We start from the raw sequence: 20571 nt of genomic DNA on the forward strand, positions 1-20571 counted from the left end.
TTTCACCGAGGTACCGCTGTAAATATATTTTGCTTTGCCTTTGCATGCCTGTGCTCATACCTCATAGCGTTAGCCAAGAGAAGCTTCTCAATGTAAAAGCTGCCGAAGAACCATTCGAGCTCTGTAATGACACTAAAGGAACCTTAAACAATTGGCAACCTTATGCATCCAGAAGAATTTGTTGGATGAAATTGACATACCATCAGTGTCGGCTTCGCATCGAGAAAACGTCAAAGAAATTTTGAAGGTAATATGTACAAATTTTGATTGATATAAATAGTCTTTGGATGAATTTTTATAAGTGTTTATTTATCACATTGTATATAGAAACATACATGTCACTAATTATTTTCGTATATATTGAAGGGCCATGTTTATAATTTCACCCTAGACCATCAATTGTGAATCGTTATTCAGAATGAAACTAGCCCAAAACTGTTGATGAAACAGAGAACTCATCCGTCACCAGCTCTTACCTCTTAGCTAAGGTAAGTAAAATAATAAGAAAAGTCAATCAATCAAGAGAACCAAGTAAATCAATGCAGGCCAAAGCAAAAGGTGAAACAGTTATAAAATGACATGATTAACCAGGTTCACGTCAATCATCGTGTTCACATAATTTATACTAACAAGTGACTCAATCCTAGACCATCCGGATAACTGATATTGACAGAACAACATGCATAGGCAAAACAAGGTACTACGTCACCACAAGCTTAAGCATTACATTTCTGGATAGCCAAGAGATGGTAGATCTATCAGCCTCCCAGTTTTTCTCTTCCTTACTTGAAAAGGAAATCTGTACACCAAAAAGCACAAAAAGTTTACAGGCAGAAAAAAAAAAACACTCCATTACTTGAGAATGAAACTTAAAATGGCAAATCACAATTCAGCAAGTAGTAAATGCATCATGCAGTTCAATATGATTGTCCCGAGTTATGATGTGCTATACAAATATGAAGCAGAGCAAAAAATTCAAGTCAAATAGTTTTCCAAGCTATGATATCTGATTTTTCTTTTCTCTGCACTCATATGCCATGACATGAATGCATCTGGCTGACAAGAACCCCTACATTATCGTCTCATCACATCAGAGTTTGAAGTCCGTCAGTGAGCAAAAGGCAGAAAAGTAAACTGAACAATGAGAATATTAGCATGACATGGCTTGAAGGTTTTATGGGCATCAGCCCCTGTGAGCATACATGTGGCAAGATGGCAGAAGCAGCGAAGCTGGAGCCTAATTTAACTATGAGCCTATTAGGGGAAGGAAGTCATAAGGATATGAGATGTCCTTGTTAAGAAAGGTGCTATTAGCTGGTAAGATTCTCTTTGTTATGAAAAAAAATGTTATTTTACTGGCCAAGTGCCCAAGCTACAACTTCAAAAGAAGAAATAAACAATAGTTTCTCCCTCCTCCCCTGCTCTTGTGGGGCACTCGAAGGTCAATGGCGCCACTGTGTTACATGGGTCCATGGACACCTCGAGGTGGCCTAAGGGTCTTTAACCCAAGCCCCAACCAACCGCATTTGGTATCATGGCCTTGTGCCACAATTCAGCATGGATTTGTTGCCCACCTCACTAGCTATCTGAATGATCAATCCCAAATTCTGAGATGCATGCTAACGGTGTGAGATCAACAGTGTCACCTGCAGCTGAAAATATTTACCATGAGAGACGTGATAAAGCCACCTGTGTGTATCTGTCCTCCCATCATTACCTATCCTATCTCCTCTCCGACAGCTCTCTTCCATGGAGATCACTACTCTCTACCACCCCTCATCTCTTTGTCTTTCTCTATGTCCAGGACTCAGCTCCTCGCTCTTCCTCATCATCCTCAGCTCCACTGAAAAATGCACTGCGAGGAATGAGGCAACTTCAGTAGTGCAGACGAGTTCAGGGCTCCATTCTCTCTCCAACACCAGAGATCTGTGCAGGTGTCGACAGAGGATACCTCCATCCACGCTGCCGCCCACAGCATGCTCTGCACAGCCATGACTCCACCTTGGTAGCAGGTGGTGTCATGTGGGGCCATACATATGCACGTCGCCGGCGGGCCCGAGATATCAGGAGAGCCGCGGCCCGGGCTTCCGCAGCAGGCGCGAGCAGCGCGCAGGAGGAAGGCAGGGCCGGTGAAAGTGGCTAGATTTGCATGGCCTTGATATTAGGAGAGTTTATTTCTAAATTAGTTTATTTCCAAATGGTTGTTGCCAAGTTTGTTAGGCCGCCGGCCTACTTATCCTGTAAGGGTGTGACATTTGAGATTAAGCAAGTTATTATCTCCTAAACTATCTCTCTCTCAACAAAGCCAAGCCTGCAGCGGAGGGGAAAACCTCGCCGGAGAAGACGGATCGCGGTTACGAACTACGTAGCCGAGGTCCAGCTATCCGAGGACCCGAGGTCCTTGACAACCTGGTATCACTATCCCGGCGATCCTCGTCGTCTCGGTCCACCTCACCACGCCCAGCCGCCGATCCACCATCAGCCGCTGCCGCCGCCGCCCTTTCATCTGCTTCCTCGTCCTCCGTTGCGTCCTGCCTGGGCAGCATGGGTGACGACCTCAAAGCCTCCATTGAGGCGCTCACCAAGTCCATGACGTTGATGCAGAAGTCGATCGCCGACATCACCGCCACCAGCTCGTCCGCATCGGGCGCACGGCCTGGCACCGGAGAGCATCACCAAGACCGCCCGCCCAAGCATTAGCGGCCGGATTTTCCGCACTATGACGGCAAGAGCGACCCACTGGTTTTCATCAACCGGTGTGAGTCCTTTACCCAACAGTGAATCATGCCGGAGGAGCGCGTGTGGATGGCGTCCTACAACCTCACTGATGGGGCGCAGATGTGGTACATGCAGGTTCAGGCGGACGAGGGTACCCCGTCATGGATGCGTTTCAAGGAGCTCCTCAACCTCCGCTACGGGCCGCCGCTCCGATCGGCCCCTCTCTTCGAGCTCGCGTCGTGTCGTCGCACGGGCACGGTCGAAGAGTATCAAGATCGCTTCCAGAGCCTCCTTCCCCGCGCCGGACGCCTTGATGAGGACCAGCGCGTCCAGCTGTTCACGGGGGGTCTCCTACCACCGCTGAGCCTCGCCGTCCAAACCCAAAACCCGCAATCCCTCGCCGCCGCAATGAGTATCGCGCGGCAGTTCGAGCTCATGGAACAGTACACTACTGCCTCGGCCAAGGCTCCTGCACGGGGCGTCTTACCCACGCCGGGGACGCGCCACATCCAGCCCCAACCTCAAGCAGCCAAGGCGGCCGCGACCACTACCACGGTCGAGGGACGGCCCGTGCGGCGGCTCAGCCAGGCCGAACAGGAGGAACGGCGTCGCCTCGGCTTGTGCTTCAATTGCGACGAGAAGTACAGCCGCGGTCACAACAAGGTCTGCAAACGCCTCTTCCTCTTGGACTGCGCCATGGACGACGACGACACCACTGCGGCTGAGGACGCGGCGGACACGGAGTCCCCGGTGTTCTCCCTCCACGCGGTCGCGGGCGTGCCGGTCGCCGACACGATCCAAGTCACGGTGTCTGTAGGGGGCGCGTCCTTCCTCGCCCTACTGGACAGCGGATCCACCCACAGCTTCATCGGCGAGGACGCGGCGCGACGTTCCGGGCTGCCCGTCCAACCCCGCCCTCGCATGATGGCGACAGTTGCTAATGGCGAACGGGTGGCCTGCCCTGGCGTCATCCGGAACGCCCTGTTCTCCATCGACGACACCGCGTTCAACACCGATTTGTTTGTTATGCCTCTCGCAGGGTATGATCTGGTGCTGGGCACACGGTGGCTGGGAACGCTGGGGCCCATCGTGTGGGACTTCGCCACGCGGTCCATGTCGTTCCAGCGTCACGGGCGCACCATCTGCTGGTCGGGGGTGCCATCGTCAACTACCGCCCGTCTGCGCACCATCGCCGCGGCCAGTGGGACGCTCTTGGACGAGCTCCTGGCCGCCTACGGGGACATCTTCACCGAGCCGAAGGGCCTTCCTCCACAGCGGACCCGCGACCACGCCATCGTCCTCAAGCCCGGCGCCGCCCCCATCGCCGTTCGTCCGTACCGGTACCCGGCGGCCCACAAGGATGAGCTGGAACGCCAGTGCGCGGCGATGATTGAGCAGGGCGTCGTCCGCCGCAGCGACTCGCCCTTTTCCTCCCCAGTCCTTCTCGTGAAGAAGGCGGATGGCTCATGGCGGTTTTGCGTCGACTACCACGCCCTCAACGCCCTCACCGTCAAGGACGCGTTTCCTATCCCCGTCGTCGATGAGCTCCTCGACGAGCTTCACGGCGCGTGCTTCTTCACCAAGCTGGACCTACGTTCTGGGTACCACCAGGTGCGGATGCGACCGGTCGACATCCACAAGACGGCGTTCCGCACCCATGATGGCCTCTACGAGTTTTTGGTGACGCCGTTCGGGCTGTGCAACGCTCCGGCCACGTTCCAGGCGTTGATGAACGACATACTACGCGCCTACCTCCGCCGGTTCGTCTTTGTCTTTTTTGACGACATCTTGATCTACAGCACCTCGTGGGCGGACCATCTTCGCCACCTCCGAGTCGTCTTCGACCTGCTACGCCAGCACCGCTTGTTCGTGAAGAGGTCCAAGTGCTCGTTCGGCGTCGACTCCATCGCCTACCTCGGCCACATCATCTCGGCGTCGGGCGTTGCCATGGATCCCGCCAAGGTCCAGGCCATCCACGACTGGCCGCGTCCCCGCTCGGCGTGCGCGGCTTCCTCGGGTTGGCCGGCTACTACAGGAAATTCGTCCACAACTACAGCGCCATCGCGGCCCCCCTCATGGCCCTCCTCAAAAAAGAGGGGTTCGCGTGGAATCCCGACGCCGAGACAGCCTTCAGCGCACTCAAGGCGGCCGTGACTTCAGCTCCGGTCTTGGCCTTGCCAGACTTCACCAAGCCCTTCCTCGTCGAGTGCGACGCTTCTACTTATGGCTTTGGGGCTGTACTGCTACAGGAGAGCCATCCGATCGCGTACTTCAGCCGGCCGGCTACTACAGGAAATTCGTCCACAACTACGGCGCCATCGCGGCCCCCCTCACGGCCCCCTCAAAAAAGAGGGGTTCGCGTGGAATCCCGACGCCGAGACAGCCTTCAGCGCACTCAAGGCGGCCGTGACTTCAGCTCCGGTCTTGGCCTTGCCGGACTTCACCAAGCCCTTCCTCGTCGAGTGCGACGCTTCTACTTATGGCTTTGGGGCTGTACTGCTACAGGGGGGCCATCCGATCGCGTACTTCAGCCGGCCCGTGGCGCCCCGGCATCGCTCCCTCGCCGCGTATGAGCAGGAGCTCATCGGCCTGGTGCTCGCGGTGAGGCACTGGAGGCCGTACCTGTGGGGACGGCGTTTCCTCGTGAAGACGGACCACTACAGTCTCAAGTATCTTCTCGACCAGTGTCTCGCCACCATTCCGCAGCACCACTAGGTCGGGAAGTTACTCGGCTTTGACTTCACTGTCGAGTACAAGTCGGGGGTGTCCAATACGGTGGCGGACGCGCTTTCACGCCGCGACGACGAGGACGGCACGGGCGGTCTCCGTGCGATCTCAGCGCCCCGCTTCGACTTCATCGGCCGGCTTCGCCACGCTCAGGCCCTCGACCCCGCGCTGGTGGCCATCCACGACGAAGTCCGCGCTGGGTCACGCGCGGCTCCCTGGACCGTGGCGGACGGCATGGTGCTCTACGATGGGCGCCTCTACATACCACCGTCCTCCCCTCTCCTGCAGGAGATCATCGCGACGGTCCACGACGACGACCATGAGGGCGTCCAGCGTACTCTGCACCGCCTTCGACGTGACTTTCATTTTCCAAACATGCGTCGTCTTGTGCAGGACTTTGTACGAGTGTGCGTCACTTGTCAGCGGTACAAGTCGGAGCACCTCAACCCGGCAGGGCTCCTCATGCCGCTGCCCATCCCCACAGTCTTCTGGGCGGATATCGGGCTCGACTTCATCGAAGCGCTGCCCCGTGTTAACGGGAAGTCGGTGATCCTCTCCGTTGTCGATCGCTTCAGCAAGTACTGCCACTTCATCGCCCTCGCTCATCCATACACCGCCGAGTCCGTGGCACAGGCGTTCTTCACCGACATTGTACGCCTTCACGGCGTGCCGCAGTCCATGGTGTCCGACCGCGACCCGATGTTCACCTCAACGTTTTGGCGCGAGCTCATGTGTCTCATCGGGACCAAGCAGCGCATGTCATCCGCTTTCCATCCCCAGACCGATGGGCAGACGGAGGCCGCGAACCGCGTCATCGTCATGTACCTGCGCTGCTTCACCGACGATCGTCCCCGTCAATGGCTCCGCTGGTTGCCGTGGGCCGAGTACATCTACAACACCGCCTACCAGTCGTCCCTGCACGAGACACCGTTCCGCGTGGTGTATGGCCGGGACCCGCCCACCATCCGCTCATATGAGCCTGGCGAGACGTGGGTCGCGGCAGTCGCTCGGGACATGGAGGCGCGTGAGGCCTTCCTCTCCGATGTCCGTCACCGGCTAGAACAAGCGCAGGCAGCGCAGAAGCTCCACTACGACAAGCGTCACTGGTCGGTTTCATATACAGTGGGTGACTGGGCGCTTCTTCGTCTTCGTCAGCGCGCCTCGTCCTCTCTGCCCCAATCTACGACAGGCAAGCTCAAAGCTCGCTACCCGGGGCCCTACCGTGTGGTGCAACTCATCAATGACGTCGCCGTGCGCCTTGAGCTACCCCCGCAGGCTCGCATCCACGACGTGTTTCATGTGAGCACCCTCAAGAAGTTCGTCGGCACGCCTCCATCCGCTCCACCACCACTACCAGACATCCACCATGGCGTGGTGGTCCCAGAGCCGGCACGGGTCGAGCAAGCTCGCTTGGCGCGCGGTGTCCGTCAGGTCTTGGTTCACTGGCGTGGTGAACCGGCTTCCTAGGCTACCTGGGAGGATCTCGATGATTTCCACAGCAAGTATCCGACGTTTCAACTCGAGGACGAGCTGGATCTCGAGGGGGGAGAGATGTCATGTGGGGCCATACATATGCACGTCGCCGGCGGGCCCGAGATATCAGGAGAGCCGCGGCCCGGGCTTCCGCAGCAGGCGCGAGTAGCGCGCAGGAGGAAGGCAGGGCCGGTGAAAGTGGCTAGATTTGCATGGCCATGATATTAGGAGAGTTTATTTCTAAATTAGTTTATTTCCAAATGGTTGTTGCCAAGTTTGTTAGGCCGCCGGCCTACTTATCCTGTAAGGGTGTGACATTTGAGATTAAGCAAGTTATTATCTCCTAAACTATCTCTCTCTCTCAACAAAGCCAAGCCTACGGCGGAGGGGAAAACCTCGCCGGAGAAGACGGATCGCGGTTACGAACTACGTAGCCGAGGTCCAGCTATCCGAGGACCCGAGGTCCTTGACAGGTGGTGGATGGGATCACAGAAGAATGGAGGGCGCAAAGGATCAGCTTGGGGCACAACAGGGAGGGAGGTGCTGCTGTTGCGGTGCAGTTGAGTTCAGGGAGGGGGACATCATCAAGAAGACAGTTTGATCACCATGTGGTAATCGTTTCTGCTACAGTAGAAACACCTGAAGCAAAGTGCAAGTAAGAGAGCCCTACAAACTAAGAATCAGTCTCTTCAACAGACAAGATGGTAGGGTGCGAGGCCACAAGCCGACGTGAGCACCATGTAAACACGACTTGGGAAAAAGGATGCCTCAAGCAGGCTTAAGGTTCTTTAACCCAACCACACCCATTACTTTTGGTACCTTGGCCCTGTGCCATAAATTCCACCATGGAAACAAAAAAGGAGGCTCTAGAAACCTAAATAACATATAGAGGATCTTGTTAGGACTATCTGCATAAACACAGCACAGATGCTTTAGTGCCGCATGCTAGTGCCACGAGAATAGTATTGCAGCATATCACACAACACATAAATGACTATTTTGAAAAAGTATAATGTGCAACGGCAGAAGGGAAATCAAACAAAATAAATCATATGATAAACCTAAGCAATTTCCTGCATAAGGAAAACTAATAAAAATCATGGCAAAAAATAGTACATAAGTTATGCAGAATCCTCAAGAACAAAGAGAATATTCAGAAACTAAGCTTATAGTGTAAGGATACCATACTACTAGCTACGCAACTACAAATATTTGAGAAGGTGACGGAATGAATGCATAATCCACAAATAATGTATGCCTGTTAGACTGCTATATTATGGGCTGTAGCTTGGGCTGTATGCCTGTATGGGCTGTTACGCCCTGGGCTTGGGGCTAAGTGCGCCTGTAGGCGCCCCTTGGGGTTTTATGGTAGATGATCTTGGTCTAGGCAAGGATCACCGTTGATTGGGTGTTTCTATAAACCCTTGACAATCCTTGCCTATATATTGTACTCATTTGGTACCTCCATAATCAATCTACTAAGTTTTCCCGAGCCATCTCTTCTTTCATGGTATCACGAGTCTGGGTATTCACCCCGATTCCACCTCCGCTGCCCTAGCGCGCCTTTTTCCCCTCGGCTGCGCTCCTCCCCAGCGCGCCCTCCCCTCGGCTGCGCTTCTCCCACCCATCTGCGCCGGCTTCCCTGTGCTGCGATGCCTGGGACTCCTCCACCCTCTCCCAAATCGGCAGCCGCCGCCGCCGCCTCCAAGGCTGCCGTCCCCACGGTATCCAGCCTGGACTCCGATGCCCAGGCCAAGGCTGCTGCCGCCGCCAAAGCTGCTGCCGATGCGGATGCCGCTGCGCGCCTACGCGCAGCCAAACGGAAGGCTGAGCGCGATGCCTGCCCTCGCGCGCGCCGCCACAGCTGAGAAGGAAGCCCAGGCCGCCGCTTTGGAGCACGACACCGCCACCGCCCACGCTCGCGACTGCCCTGGCACGCGCCGAGCAGGAACGCGCCGCCGCTGGCGCACCCGCGGACGGGGACGATGAGGACGACCTCTCCGATCACGCCTCCGACCACAACGACAACACCGATCTGCATCAAGCCCTCCTTCTGCAAGAGGCTGCTGCAATCGCCAACCTCCACTCCCAGGCTGTTGCGGTCCAGAACATCCGCAATCTTGTCACGGTTGTTCTCGACCTCAACGCCGGCAATTTCAATCGGTGGCGCGATCAGTTCCTCCTCATCGTTGGGAAGTATTCCCTTCAACACCATGTCCTGCAGGACTTACCGGCGCCTGGTTTCCCTGACTGGCAGCGCATGGATTGCGTTGTCAAGTCATGGATCCTCTGCACCATCTCCGACGACCTCGCCGCGACGATCTCAGCGCGCAACTCCACTGCCCGCGACACTTGGCGCGCCGTGGAGTCCCAGTTCTTCAATAACCGCGAGACACGCGCCCTCCTCCTCGACGCCAAGCTCCGCAACTTCGTTCAAGGTGATCTGTCCATCACCGATTACTGCAAGGAGCTCAAGCGCATGGCGGACACGCTTGGTGACTTAGGTGAAGTCGTCACCGACCGCACCCTCAGTCCTCAACCTCATTCGCGGTCTGAATGAGCGCTTCAAGACCGTCGGCATGCATCTCCGGCGAGGGCGCCCCTTCCCCACGTTCCTGGACGCGAAGGCTGACCTCCTCCTGGAGGAGCTGACGATGGAGAACACGTCGTCGTCTCAATCGACAGCACTCACCGCTTCCACCACTACGTCAGCCCCTGTCGCGTCCTCCTGTTGTTAAGCAGCCTGCAGCCTCCAGCGCAGGCTCCGGGGGTGGCTCTGCTCCCTCCAAGAACCGCCGCGGAAAACGCGGCGGCCGGCGCGACGGCGCTGGTGGCAAACCGGCGCCCACTGGCACGCAGCCAGGTGCCCAGTCCAGCGCGCCCTTTGGTGGACAGGGCGCGCCATGGCCCTCCTACCGCCCGTGGGCCGGGGCCATCCAAATGTGGCCTGGACCACAGCCTGGGCAGCGGCCTCCACTTGCGCCACTGCCTGGCACCCCTCAGCACGCTCTGCTGGCCCAGCAGCCTCTTCAACAGCATGCTGTGCCTGCCCCGGTCCTGGAGAACGCCGGGTCTTGGACTGCACCACCCCCCGGCTACTACCAACCGCACGCTGGACTTCCTACATGGGATCAGCAATCTCTGGCATCGACATTCAGCACCATGACGCTGCAGCAGCCACAAAACAACAATGACTGGTACTTCGATTCAGGTGCAACCTCTCACATGTCATCACATTCCAATTCGCTTTCACATACTACTTCCTGCGGTATCCTACTCCATCGTCCATTGTTGTCGGTAACGGATCCTTACTCCCCGTTACATCCACTGGCTCTACAGTTATTTCACCATCTTTACGTCTTAATAATGTGCTGGTTTCCCCACAACTTATTAAGAACCTAATTTCTGTTCGCCAGTTCACTATTGATAACAATTGTTCTGTTGAGTTTGATCCGACTGGGTGTTCTGTGAAGGATCTTCTGTCTCGGAACGTGATCGTCAGGTGCAATAGCTCCGGACCGTTGTACCCTCTCCGGCTGCCAGCTGCTCAATCCTTGGTCGCCGCCACCGAGTCTTCACTTTGGCATCGCCGCCTCGGTCATCCTGGACACGAGGCCCTCTCCAAGCTTGCGTCGAGTCTTCCTACTTGTCGTCATGATACTACTACTGTCTGTCATGCATGTCAATTAGGTCGTCATGTGCGTCTTCCATTTCATTTGTCAACTTCTCGAGCGTCCAATAAATTTGATCTGATACATTGTGATCTGTGGACATCACCTGTTCTTAGTGTCTCGGGCTATAAATATTACTTGGCTATTCTTGATGATTGTTCACATTATTTATGGACGTTTCCTCTGAAGTTGAAATCTGACGCTTTTTCCGACAATCGCTCACTTTTTTGCCCTTGTGTCCACTCAGTTCGGCACCACCATCAAGGCAGTTCAGTGCGACAACGGTTGTGAGTTTGACAACTCCAGCTCCCGCACGTTCTTCCTTACCCATGGTGTTCGCCTCCGCATGTCGTGCCCATACACTTCCGCCCAGAACGGTAAGGCCGAGCGTATCATTCGTTCCATTAACAATGTGACTCGCTCCCTACTGTTCCAGGCTTCCCTCCCACCCTCATTCTGGGTCGAAGCTATGCAGACAGCCACATATCTCATTAACATCTTGCCCACCAAAACGCTGAGCTCATCCACCCCGCACTTTGCCCTCTTCGGCACAACGCCCTCCTATGATCACCTACGCGTTTTTGGCTGCACTTGTTATCCCAACTTGTCCGCCACAGCTCCCCACAAACTTTCCCCTCGATCCACCTTGTGTGTCTTCCTGGGATATTCAGCTCATCATAAAGGATACCGCTGCCTTGATCTCTCTTCCAATAGAGTTATCATCTCTCGTCACGTCGTCTTTGACGAGTCAGCATTCCCCTATAGCTGAGCGTGCCTCCACTCCATCACCCGCAGACTTTGATTTTTTGGACATTACTAACTATGTGTCGTCTCCCATCGGACCAGCACATAAGTTTCTATCTGCAGGCACTGATCCTTCGACACTCGCACAGCCACGTGCGGCTGCGGCTAACACCAATGATGACCTGGCTGGTTCAGCAGCGCTTGATGCGCTCCCAGCCAGTCCGCCAGTTGCGCCTGCCCCCTCGCACGCACAGCCACGTGCGGCCCCTGCCTCGCCTTCGCCCGCACAGCCACGTGCGGCTACGATGTCACCATCGTCTGCACGGCCACGTGCGGCACCGACTTCTTCGAGCTCACTGTCACCTGCAGCTTTGGCCGAGCAGCGCGGACCTCCGCCCGGTTTCCCACCGCTGCCTGTCTTCCCAGTGCCTGCAGTCCGTCACGTGTACACGCGCCGTGAGCGCCAAGCTGCTGTTCAGCCAGCTGCTGCCCCTACGCCGTGCCGGGAGAGCCCAGCTGCTGTCCGGCCAGTTGCTGTCCAGCCAGCTGCTGCACCTGCACCGCTGCCCAAGGGTGTTGTTGCTGTCCCCCCAGTGATCAACCAGCACCCCATGGCCACGCGCGCGAAGACCGGCTTCCGGATTCCTGCTCTCTATCATGCTACGCCACTGTCTCCAGTGCCCAAGACCTTCCGCAGCGCACTCGCCGATCCGAATTGGCGTGCTGCTATGGAGGAAGAACATGCTGCTCTTCTCCAAAACCACACATGGGATCTTGTTCCCCGCCCCCCTCGGGCTAATGTGGTCACCGGGAAGTGGATTTTCAAGCGCAAGTTCAACGCCGATGGGTCACTTGAGCGGTACAAGGCACGCTGGGTCCTTCGCGGCTTCACTCAGCGGCCTGGCATGGATTTTTCAGAGACTTTCAGTCCAGTTGTGAAGCCTGCCACAGTTCGCACCGTGCTTTCTTTGGCTCTGTCTCACCAGTGGCCCGTGCACCAGCTCGATGTGAAGAATGCCTTCCTACATGGCAATTTGTCAGAGACAGTGTATTGTGTACAGCCGTCTGGTTTTGAGGATCCCACCCACCCGGACTTCGTGTGTCAGCTCAACAAGTCCTTGTATGGGTTGAAGCAGGCTCCTCGCGCTTGGTACAGTCGGTTCGCCACTTTTCTGTTGTCTCTCGGGTTTGTCGAAGCCAAGTCAGACACCTCGCTCTTCATCTACAGGCGCGGCTCAGATATTGCCTATCTCCTCCTGTATGTGGATGACATCGTCCTCACAGCATCCTCCTCGGGTCTCCTTCGGCGGATCATTTCGGCCCTCCAACAGGAGTTCTCAATGAAGGATCTTGGCAAACTGCATCACTTTCTCGGTATGCATGTTCAGCAGTGTGGTGACGGTCTCTTCCTTTCGCAGCGGCAGTACATGCTGGATATCTTGGACCGTGCTGGGATGGCTGAGTGTAAGCCGTGTTCTACTCCGATCGACACAAACCCAAGGTTGCAGCTGCTGATGGCCCTCCTGTGGCTGATGCAACAGATTATCGAAGTCTTGCTGGCGCATTACAGTATCTGACCTTCACACGACCTGACATCGCCTATGTTGTCCAGCAAGTCTGCCTTCACATGCATGACCCACGGGAACCACACTTGGCAGCACTCAAGCGCATCCTTCGCTATGTTCGGGGCACTCTTCACTTGGGTCTACTGTTACGGCCATCTCCTGCCACTGATCTTGTGGTCTACACTAACGCTGATTGGGCTGGTTGCCCTGACACACGCAAGTCCACCTCGGGCTACGCTATGTTCCTCGGTGATAATCTCATCTCCTGGTCATCCAAGCGTCAGAATACAGTCTCCAGATCCAGTGCTGAAGCTGAGTACCGCGCGGTGGCCAACGGTGTTGCTGAGGCCTCTTGGCTGCGTCAGCTCTTGCTCGAGCTCCATGCCCCCCTTCGGCGTGCTACTTTGGTCTATTGTGACAACATTAGCGCCGTCTACATGTCCTCCAACCCGGTTCAGCATCAGCGCACCAAACACATCGAGATTGACCTCCATTTCGTTCGGGAGAAGGTTGCTGCTGGTAATGTTCATGTCCTGCATGTGCCAACCTCATCCCAATATGCGGACATCTTCACCAAAGGTCTTCCATCTTCGGTCTTCACAGAGTTCAGGTCCAGCCTGAACGTGCGCGGTGGCGACGATCAGACTACGGGGGCGTGTTAGACTGCTATATTATGGGCTGTAGCTTGGGTTGTATGGGCTGTTACGCCCTGGGCTTGGGGCTAAGTGCGCCTGTAGGCGCCCCTTGGGGTTTTATGGTAGATGGTCTTGGTTTAGGCAAGGATCACCGTTGATTGGGTGTTTCTATAAACCCTTGACAATCATTGCCTATATATTGTACTAATTTGGTACCTCCATAATCAATCTACTAAGTTTTCCCGAGCCATCTCTTCTTTCAATGCCGAATGGCATTGCTTTTGTTCCTAATCAAATGCATGCTGTTAGTTTCAACAAACAAGAACCAAACTAGTGCTTTGTTAACATTATTTGTAGAAAGAATGGTAGAAAGAAGGAAAATCAAATAAAATGATTAAAAACATTAGTACAGCTTTCCAACCCAGCAAAAATAAAGGCAAGCACAAAATGCAACAAATCATAAGCAATTTCCTACAGGAAGAAATTAAAAGGAAATTATGGAAGACACTGGGACATAAGTATATGCAAACTCCTCAAGAACAAAGAGAGCATTCAGAAACTAAGATTTGGTGTAAGGATACCAAACTACTATTTATGCAGCTACAAGTATTTGAGAATCCACAAATACTACCATTATATTTCCAAAGGAATGGATTTGATGCCTAACCAAGTACATGCACTTGGTTTCTGCAAACAAAAATAAGATTGATATTTTAATAAGGGAATGTAACATCTCACAGATCTAGTGTGAGATACTCATATATGATGGTAGCGCAAAAAGCTTTGGAAGCTTAATGTAAAAATCTCATGGAATAATCCAGTTTATGTTAACACTTAATTAAAATATTAAGAACTAACAGAAGATAATGTGATACTGTTTAGGCAGACCAATTTAATTTCAGCACCTCTCTATATCTCTTAGCTCTCTGCACAAGGATTGCCAAAATAAAGGATTCAAATATGTCACCCTCATTGTTAAGTTAATTGAACGCTTGCCAAGAAAGTAAGGAGCTTATTCAGTGCTTATTCTCATTTGCACACATGAAGGAAAATTTAAATAAATTATAGAGAGCACCATGTATTTTGCTAGTTCACTTACGTATGCCAAATGTACCCAGAAACTTCAAAACTTTGTAAACTTTCTTGTTAACTACTTCACATTTGACTCTGATTTCCTTCAGGTCTTTTGATATAGTAGCTGATCTCTCCATTTGATTGTACCTTCCTATCATTTCCACTTTATGTTGAGGTCCCTGAGATAAACCAAAATATTCTATCAGTATCAACCAATAACATATAACTAGTTCAACAAAGCAGTAGTTAATTATTCAGAATATATACCTTAGTAAAAAGATCAAGGGTGAGCTTCTCCAAAACCGGTGAGTGTTTGAGAATGCAATTTAACCCATAAAAGTCAGGATGCGCACACCACCACTCATTTAGCAGTAGAGTCCTCAAGTTGTTAAAAGTTGGGCAGCATTCCAAATCCCTGCAGAAATAAGCCTGGACAAAATGCAGACAGGAAAAAATTGACTATTATTCAGTGTGAAAACAGACCCAGCTTCAGTTTTTAGGAATATAAGAGCATCTCCAAGAGTTCCCTATTTTTTTCTCCTAAAACTTGTAGTTTTACAACTCCTAAAAAAGTATTGGGAGGGAAAAAAGAAAGCCATCTCCAAGAGTTTCTAATAAATTGCTTTTAAAAAAACAAATTTGGGTCTCACATCTATTTTTTGCGGCTTTTTTTCTGTCGCCAGACGTCACAGTCCGCAAGAACAAGTTTGTCGACTTCGTCGGTGAGTTTTCCTTTCCGATTGCCGCCGGCGGCATCACGGAGACGGAGAGGTTTCATCATTAATTTAGCCTTGTATAGTAGAACAAATGGTCATGGATTTCGTTGGACGGTACTCGTATGCAACTGACGACGCCCCTGCATGGCGCATGCGTGCGCTGTTTGTCTGTGTCCTCATCAGGTGAGTACCACCTGGACCTCATCATGGGCTACGGCGCGGTGCCGGTGATCGTGCCGCGCGTGGCGGGGGTGCACGCGCTGCTGGACTCGTTCGAGCCCATCCACGGCGTGCTCCTCTGCGAGGGCGAGGACATCGACCCGTCCCTCTACGACTCCGCCGACGCCGGCACCGACGGCTCGCTCTCGCCGAAGCAGCTGGAGGCCGTGCGGCGCCTGCACCCGAGCGACGCGGCCATCGACCACGAAAAGGACTCGATCGAGCTCCGCCTCGCGCGCCGCTGCCTGGAGCGCAACATCCCCTACCTGGGCATCTGCCGCAGCTCGCAGGTGCTCAACGTCGCCTGCGGCGGCTCGCTGTACCAGGACGTGGAGCACGAGCTGGTCGGGCCCGACGCCGTCCAGCACATCAACTACAGCGACTACGACGGCGGAAACCGCGCGGGAGAGGATCCGCGCGACTCGAGCCGCGTAAAGTTACGCGGAACTAGGTCAGTTTTTCCAAGTGCCTAAATATTAGGAGGATGGATTAGGAACTGTTGGAGAGGGATTTTTTCTGATTTTTCTAAAAATCAAGTATTAAGAAGACAAATAGGGAACTCTTGGAGATGCTCTAACAATGGAAATGATACCGCAACAGAAATAAAAACAGCAGGTTAATCAGACAACATAACAATGGAAAAAAATAATAATCGGACAGCATAAGACAAAATAGCAATGGAAAAAATAATATTCAAACGGCACAACAATGGAAATAATAATAATTCAACATAATAAAGACATTAAGGGCAAAAGTGTAAGTGTACCCAATTGTAGTCAGACATCAATGTCAAATTCTCAGCTTTCGACAATCCTTGCAGAAGAGTACACTTGTTGTATCCGACCAGTACGTCGTCATCGTTACAAGTGTAACAATCCAGATCACAATCACAACCCTCGATAGGATCTCTCAAAAAAGCCTCCTTTAATGATGGCATGCTATCCAGAACAGGAAGCGAGCAGAAATGCATATCTAGCCTAAGTGAAACAAGGCTTGGTGTACATATAAGAGTGTGCGAGTGCGATCCCATATCAAAATAAGAGTAATTGCTGAAGCTCAGGTATTTCAGGGATTTTGAAGAGATCTCCAGCACCCCAGAAAATGTAGACTCAGCGAACTCTAGATGTTCCAGATTGGGACAATTCGAGAAGTTGCAGAGATTGTCGATCAAAGCTACACCGACGAGTGCTAGCGTTGTCAAGTGCTGAGAGACAAGAGGCAGGTCAAATATGAAATACAGGTCCTGGATTTCGAGCCTGAGTATCCGAACTTCACAGTCTACAATATGGCGGATCCAGAGATTCAGACCGAGTTCATCATCACCCAACCAGTGTCTACGACGGTGGATAGAAGAATCGCGTAACCTGAGCTCGCATGTGTGGAGAGAAGAATCGCGTTTGCGGAGGAGCAGCAGATGGATGACGAACTGGCGGAACTTCTCCATAGACGGCGGTTCATTCCCATGGTCGAATAAGATGCGCAGACCTGTGGCGGACTTCCAGAGATGGCGCCAGCGCCGAGCGAGCAGGCATGTCCGCACGGCGTCCTCCGCCGGGAGGAACGAGAGGACGTGATGGAGGGCGTCGTCCGGGAGCGCGCTGATGCGATCACCGCCAGGATCCGGCGACGCCGCACCGTCCAGCTTTCCCCTTTTCCTCGGAGGCATTCCTGTGAACAAATGGGGGGTCGCTGCGGGGCAAGAAAATGGTGAGAAGGAGCGGAAGGCTTAGCGGTTAATAGACGGGAAAGGCCGGAAGAAGCAGGAGCGGACCTGCCGGAGGACGCCGGTGTGGTCGCGCCGGCGCTCGCAGGAGTCGCCGCCACCACTCTGCGGGGAGTTGGACGGTCCGGGGTGAACAGCTGTAGGCCTGTAGCAGCATTCAAGACGAGACGAGGCAGCAGCACTTCCCTAAAGCGCGTGATCTCAGCCGGCCCATTTATTAATGCGCCATTTGCGCTTCCCGATGATCACAGGATTAAGGACCCGTTCGGTCCAATTCACACAAAGCACCAGAAATTTCACGGCAATGCAATGCATCCCGATCTTCAAGGCCAATCCCAGCTAAAATTTAAAGGGGGGGAGTGAGTACACATCTTTCGATTGATTTGGTTCCAATCCATCGATCAGGGGCGTGTTCGGCTGGTATTAAAGTTGACTAAAACTATTTTTTGTTGTAAGAAAAAAATAATATAGATTCTAGCTGATAAACCGGCTAATAAGTTCAAACAAATATACCCTAGATTTTCATCCAATCATTACATGACACCTAGGTTCTTGAAACCATATCAGAATCTGGTAGATAAAGGGAAAAAAATTACACCCAGATTTTACAGAGACATAAAAACAATAAAAAGTAAATGAAATTCCAACAATCAACGACCAGACCTTATCAAATACCTGCTCACGTGCAGCAACAAACACAATAAAAAGACAAATAAAATATCAGGCCATTCAAAGTCAAATCAATTTGTTCAAATTCCTAAAAACTAGCAGCCTGTTCGTCAGGGCTGAACTGGCTGGCTGGTGCTGGGGCTGGACCAGCCAGCCCAGCCAGCCAATTCCAGCCTCCAGCCAACAGCTGGTTTTTAAAACTTCAAATAATGGTGCCAACAACAACAGGTGGTTTCCAGCCAATTCTAGCTCATGCTGATTTCAAATTTTCAGTCAACAAAAACAGGTTCAACCAACAATTTAAAGTCTATTTGTTTCATCCATACAACACGTATACAACATTTGTTCCATCCATTCACAAGAACTTGTCAAAATTTGATCTCACAAAGTCCTTGAAATCCCCGAGCCACACTATTCTCCACCACAGTGTTTTTGTTCCCCTATGGCCTCAGGTTTCTGCAGGCTCTCCTTCCCATCAGTAGCTTGATTTTCAGCAGGGTGGCTGCCAACTTTCTATTCATGACCTGCAGGGTGAAAATGGCAGTTGAAATAGTTTCTCAACATCCAAATAAGGGTAAACACTACTGATGGATACCATGAAACTAGCAGAATAGTGCCAAATTGCCAATCCACATGAGCTTATAATAGAAAAAATGCTCAAACCAATTCTACAGAACCTCCATTGCTGCATATAACCCGCAGCAACAAGGCTATGAACTTGTTCATGTTCAAAGGAAATATTAGGGAACATAAGCAACATTTCCATAGTTCTCATATTAACAAGGGAAACTGCAAGTGCTAGCATTCATACAACTACAGTAGAAAAGGGCTCATTACATGAAGTAGATTGGTACTCACACACCTCAACTGGATGTTGACGCTTTGATTTCTTCTCCTGCATTATCTTTTCATGGTCATCATAAAAGCTAAAGTCATCCAAGATGGATGTCTTGCAGACATGATCCTTGAAAATCTTTAAAACCAGAAGGCCTTGGTTAAGCTTAACCTGCAGACACCATGAAAAAGTATGCGAAAACTTAGCTACCGCAACCTTAAAAGAGTACTGGCTTCCTGATTCATGCATATCAAGAATTTCTGCTACAATGTGTTACCATCAACAATCAGTGGAGATAACTGACAAAACAAGAGAAAAACTGAAAGGAACTTAACTCAGCTCCTGCGTATCTCTGCTGTTTGTAACTGGTTTGTTTTCGTTATACTCAAGAATGATGTGCTTCAACGAGCTGTTAGGAATGTCCTTCACAATGTGCCACTTGACAGGGAAGCAACCAGTCCACTTGTCCTGCTACCAGTATTCAACTGTCCTGATAAAATCAACCCGACCCACCATCTCAGCCAGACCAAGAAACTATCCGCTGGTGTTAACCTGAAAAATCGAGGAAGACAAGTAACATCAACATCCAACCTTACACACAGGTTCACAGAAGGGAAAAAAGGCTCTTTAATAGAGGATAAGGATCAGACTTCCAGAAAACAACAGGAACATAGGACAACTGCTTGATTTTTCCTTAGCCTCTTGATAAGCAGCATCCAGATTCAGCAGCAATATGCCCAGAGCAAGTCATCAGGCACAGAAAGATCCCCATGCAACGAAATGTGTAGATGAACCTGCATGACCGGTAATTTTTCAGCATGGTGCTACCCATTCACATATCTCAAAAACACATACCACTCCTGATCCTACCATTGCAATTCTACCAGCAATGACAGGTTCACATGATTGAGGTGTAATCAACTATGCAAAGAAAAACTTAGTATACTAACAGTTATCTAATTATAATTTTGAGGTGCTAATGTTTGAGGAGTAATTAAGTACCACAATTCAGTACCGAAAACAACAGCCACATAGATAGGAAGTAGCTGCATTACCTCAACTTTCCTAAATCAGATACCACTCCACACAGCCATAGATATTAACTCCCTAACTCCAGAGGTTGGGGTTCCCCGATTTAGCTCAACTCACTCCAGCAGCTCATACGAAGGTGGATCAGCTCCGTACTTACGCATCCACAAATAATTTTCTAAAGCAAAGCATGAAATGATTATCATAGCTTGCTTCATCCTCTTGTAGTACGGCACCCCGTTCAGAATATGCCAATGTTCTTTTAATCCCCCAAACCTCCTTTCAATGATATTTCGCAACTTCGCATGAATGTAGTTGAATTTTTCCTCCCTCTGCAACTGTTGCAACTCTACACCCCTAAAATCGTTGATATGATACCTTGTGTTTCTGAAGGGGGTCATGTAACCTGGCATGTCCGTGTAACCCGTGTTCGCCAGGTAGTACCGGCCTATAAGAAATGACAACAGATCACCAATTAGTCTGTTGACATGGAATTTTGTCCCGTGCCAAGGACACACGCAGTAAGCCGGAAGGGTCTGCTCAATGGAGCTGGAGATCCGCCTAGCTTCAGCGTAGGGGTGGTCGATCCTACGCACTCCTCCCGAGACGTGCCAGTCAATTTGACCCTGCAATTGACAAGGAGAGAAAGTTTATCAGTAATTAAGGGCGGAACATGCCAATGTTGCCAGACAGTCCCGAATGTGCGGCTCTGAGAGCCGATATGAAAGGAAATCGACTAAAAAGTCGATTCCAGCATATTCGTAAGAATAAAT

At 51.8% G+C, this 20571-nt stretch overlaps 1 protein-coding gene across 1 annotated transcript; it reads right to left on the reverse strand.

The window, feature by feature from the left end:
* Positions 1 to 559: 559 nt before the first annotated feature.
* LOC136483996 (F-box/FBD/LRR-repeat protein At5g22700-like) lies at positions 560 to 17466 on the reverse strand. The gene is made up of 5 exons (XM_066481157.1): positions 17314 to 17466; positions 16309 to 17231; positions 14875 to 15036; positions 14633 to 14786; positions 560 to 799 (listed from the first exon to the last, which is right to left on the reverse strand). The coding sequence occupies exons 1-5, from the start codon at positions 17420 to 17422 to the stop codon at positions 783 to 785; spliced, it is 1365 nt and encodes a 454-aa protein (XP_066337254.1). The 5' UTR covers positions 17423 to 17466; the 3' UTR covers positions 560 to 782.
* Between the last annotated feature and the right edge of the window lie 3105 nt (positions 17467 to 20571).

This window comes from Miscanthus floridulus, chromosome 9, assembly GCF_019320115.1.
Source record: "Miscanthus floridulus cultivar M001 chromosome 9, ASM1932011v1, whole genome shotgun sequence".
NCBI lineage: Eukaryota > Viridiplantae > Streptophyta > Magnoliopsida > Poales > Poaceae > Miscanthus > Miscanthus floridulus.

Bases quoted from the DNA above. Each gene is read 5' to 3' on its own strand.
- LOC136483996 (XM_066481157.1), bottom strand. From the start codon at position 17,422: ATGCTGCTACAGGCCTACAGCTGTTCACCCCGGACCGTCCAACTCCCC. The intron at 17,232-17,313 runs GTCCGCTCCTGC...CTTGCCCCGCAG, and splicing joins ACACCGGCGTCCTCCGGCAG to CGACCCCCCATTTGTTCACA. The intron at 15,037-16,308 runs GTACACTTACAC...CATTTTGTCCAG, and splicing joins TGATGTCTGACTACAATTGG to GCTTATTTCTGCAGGGATTT.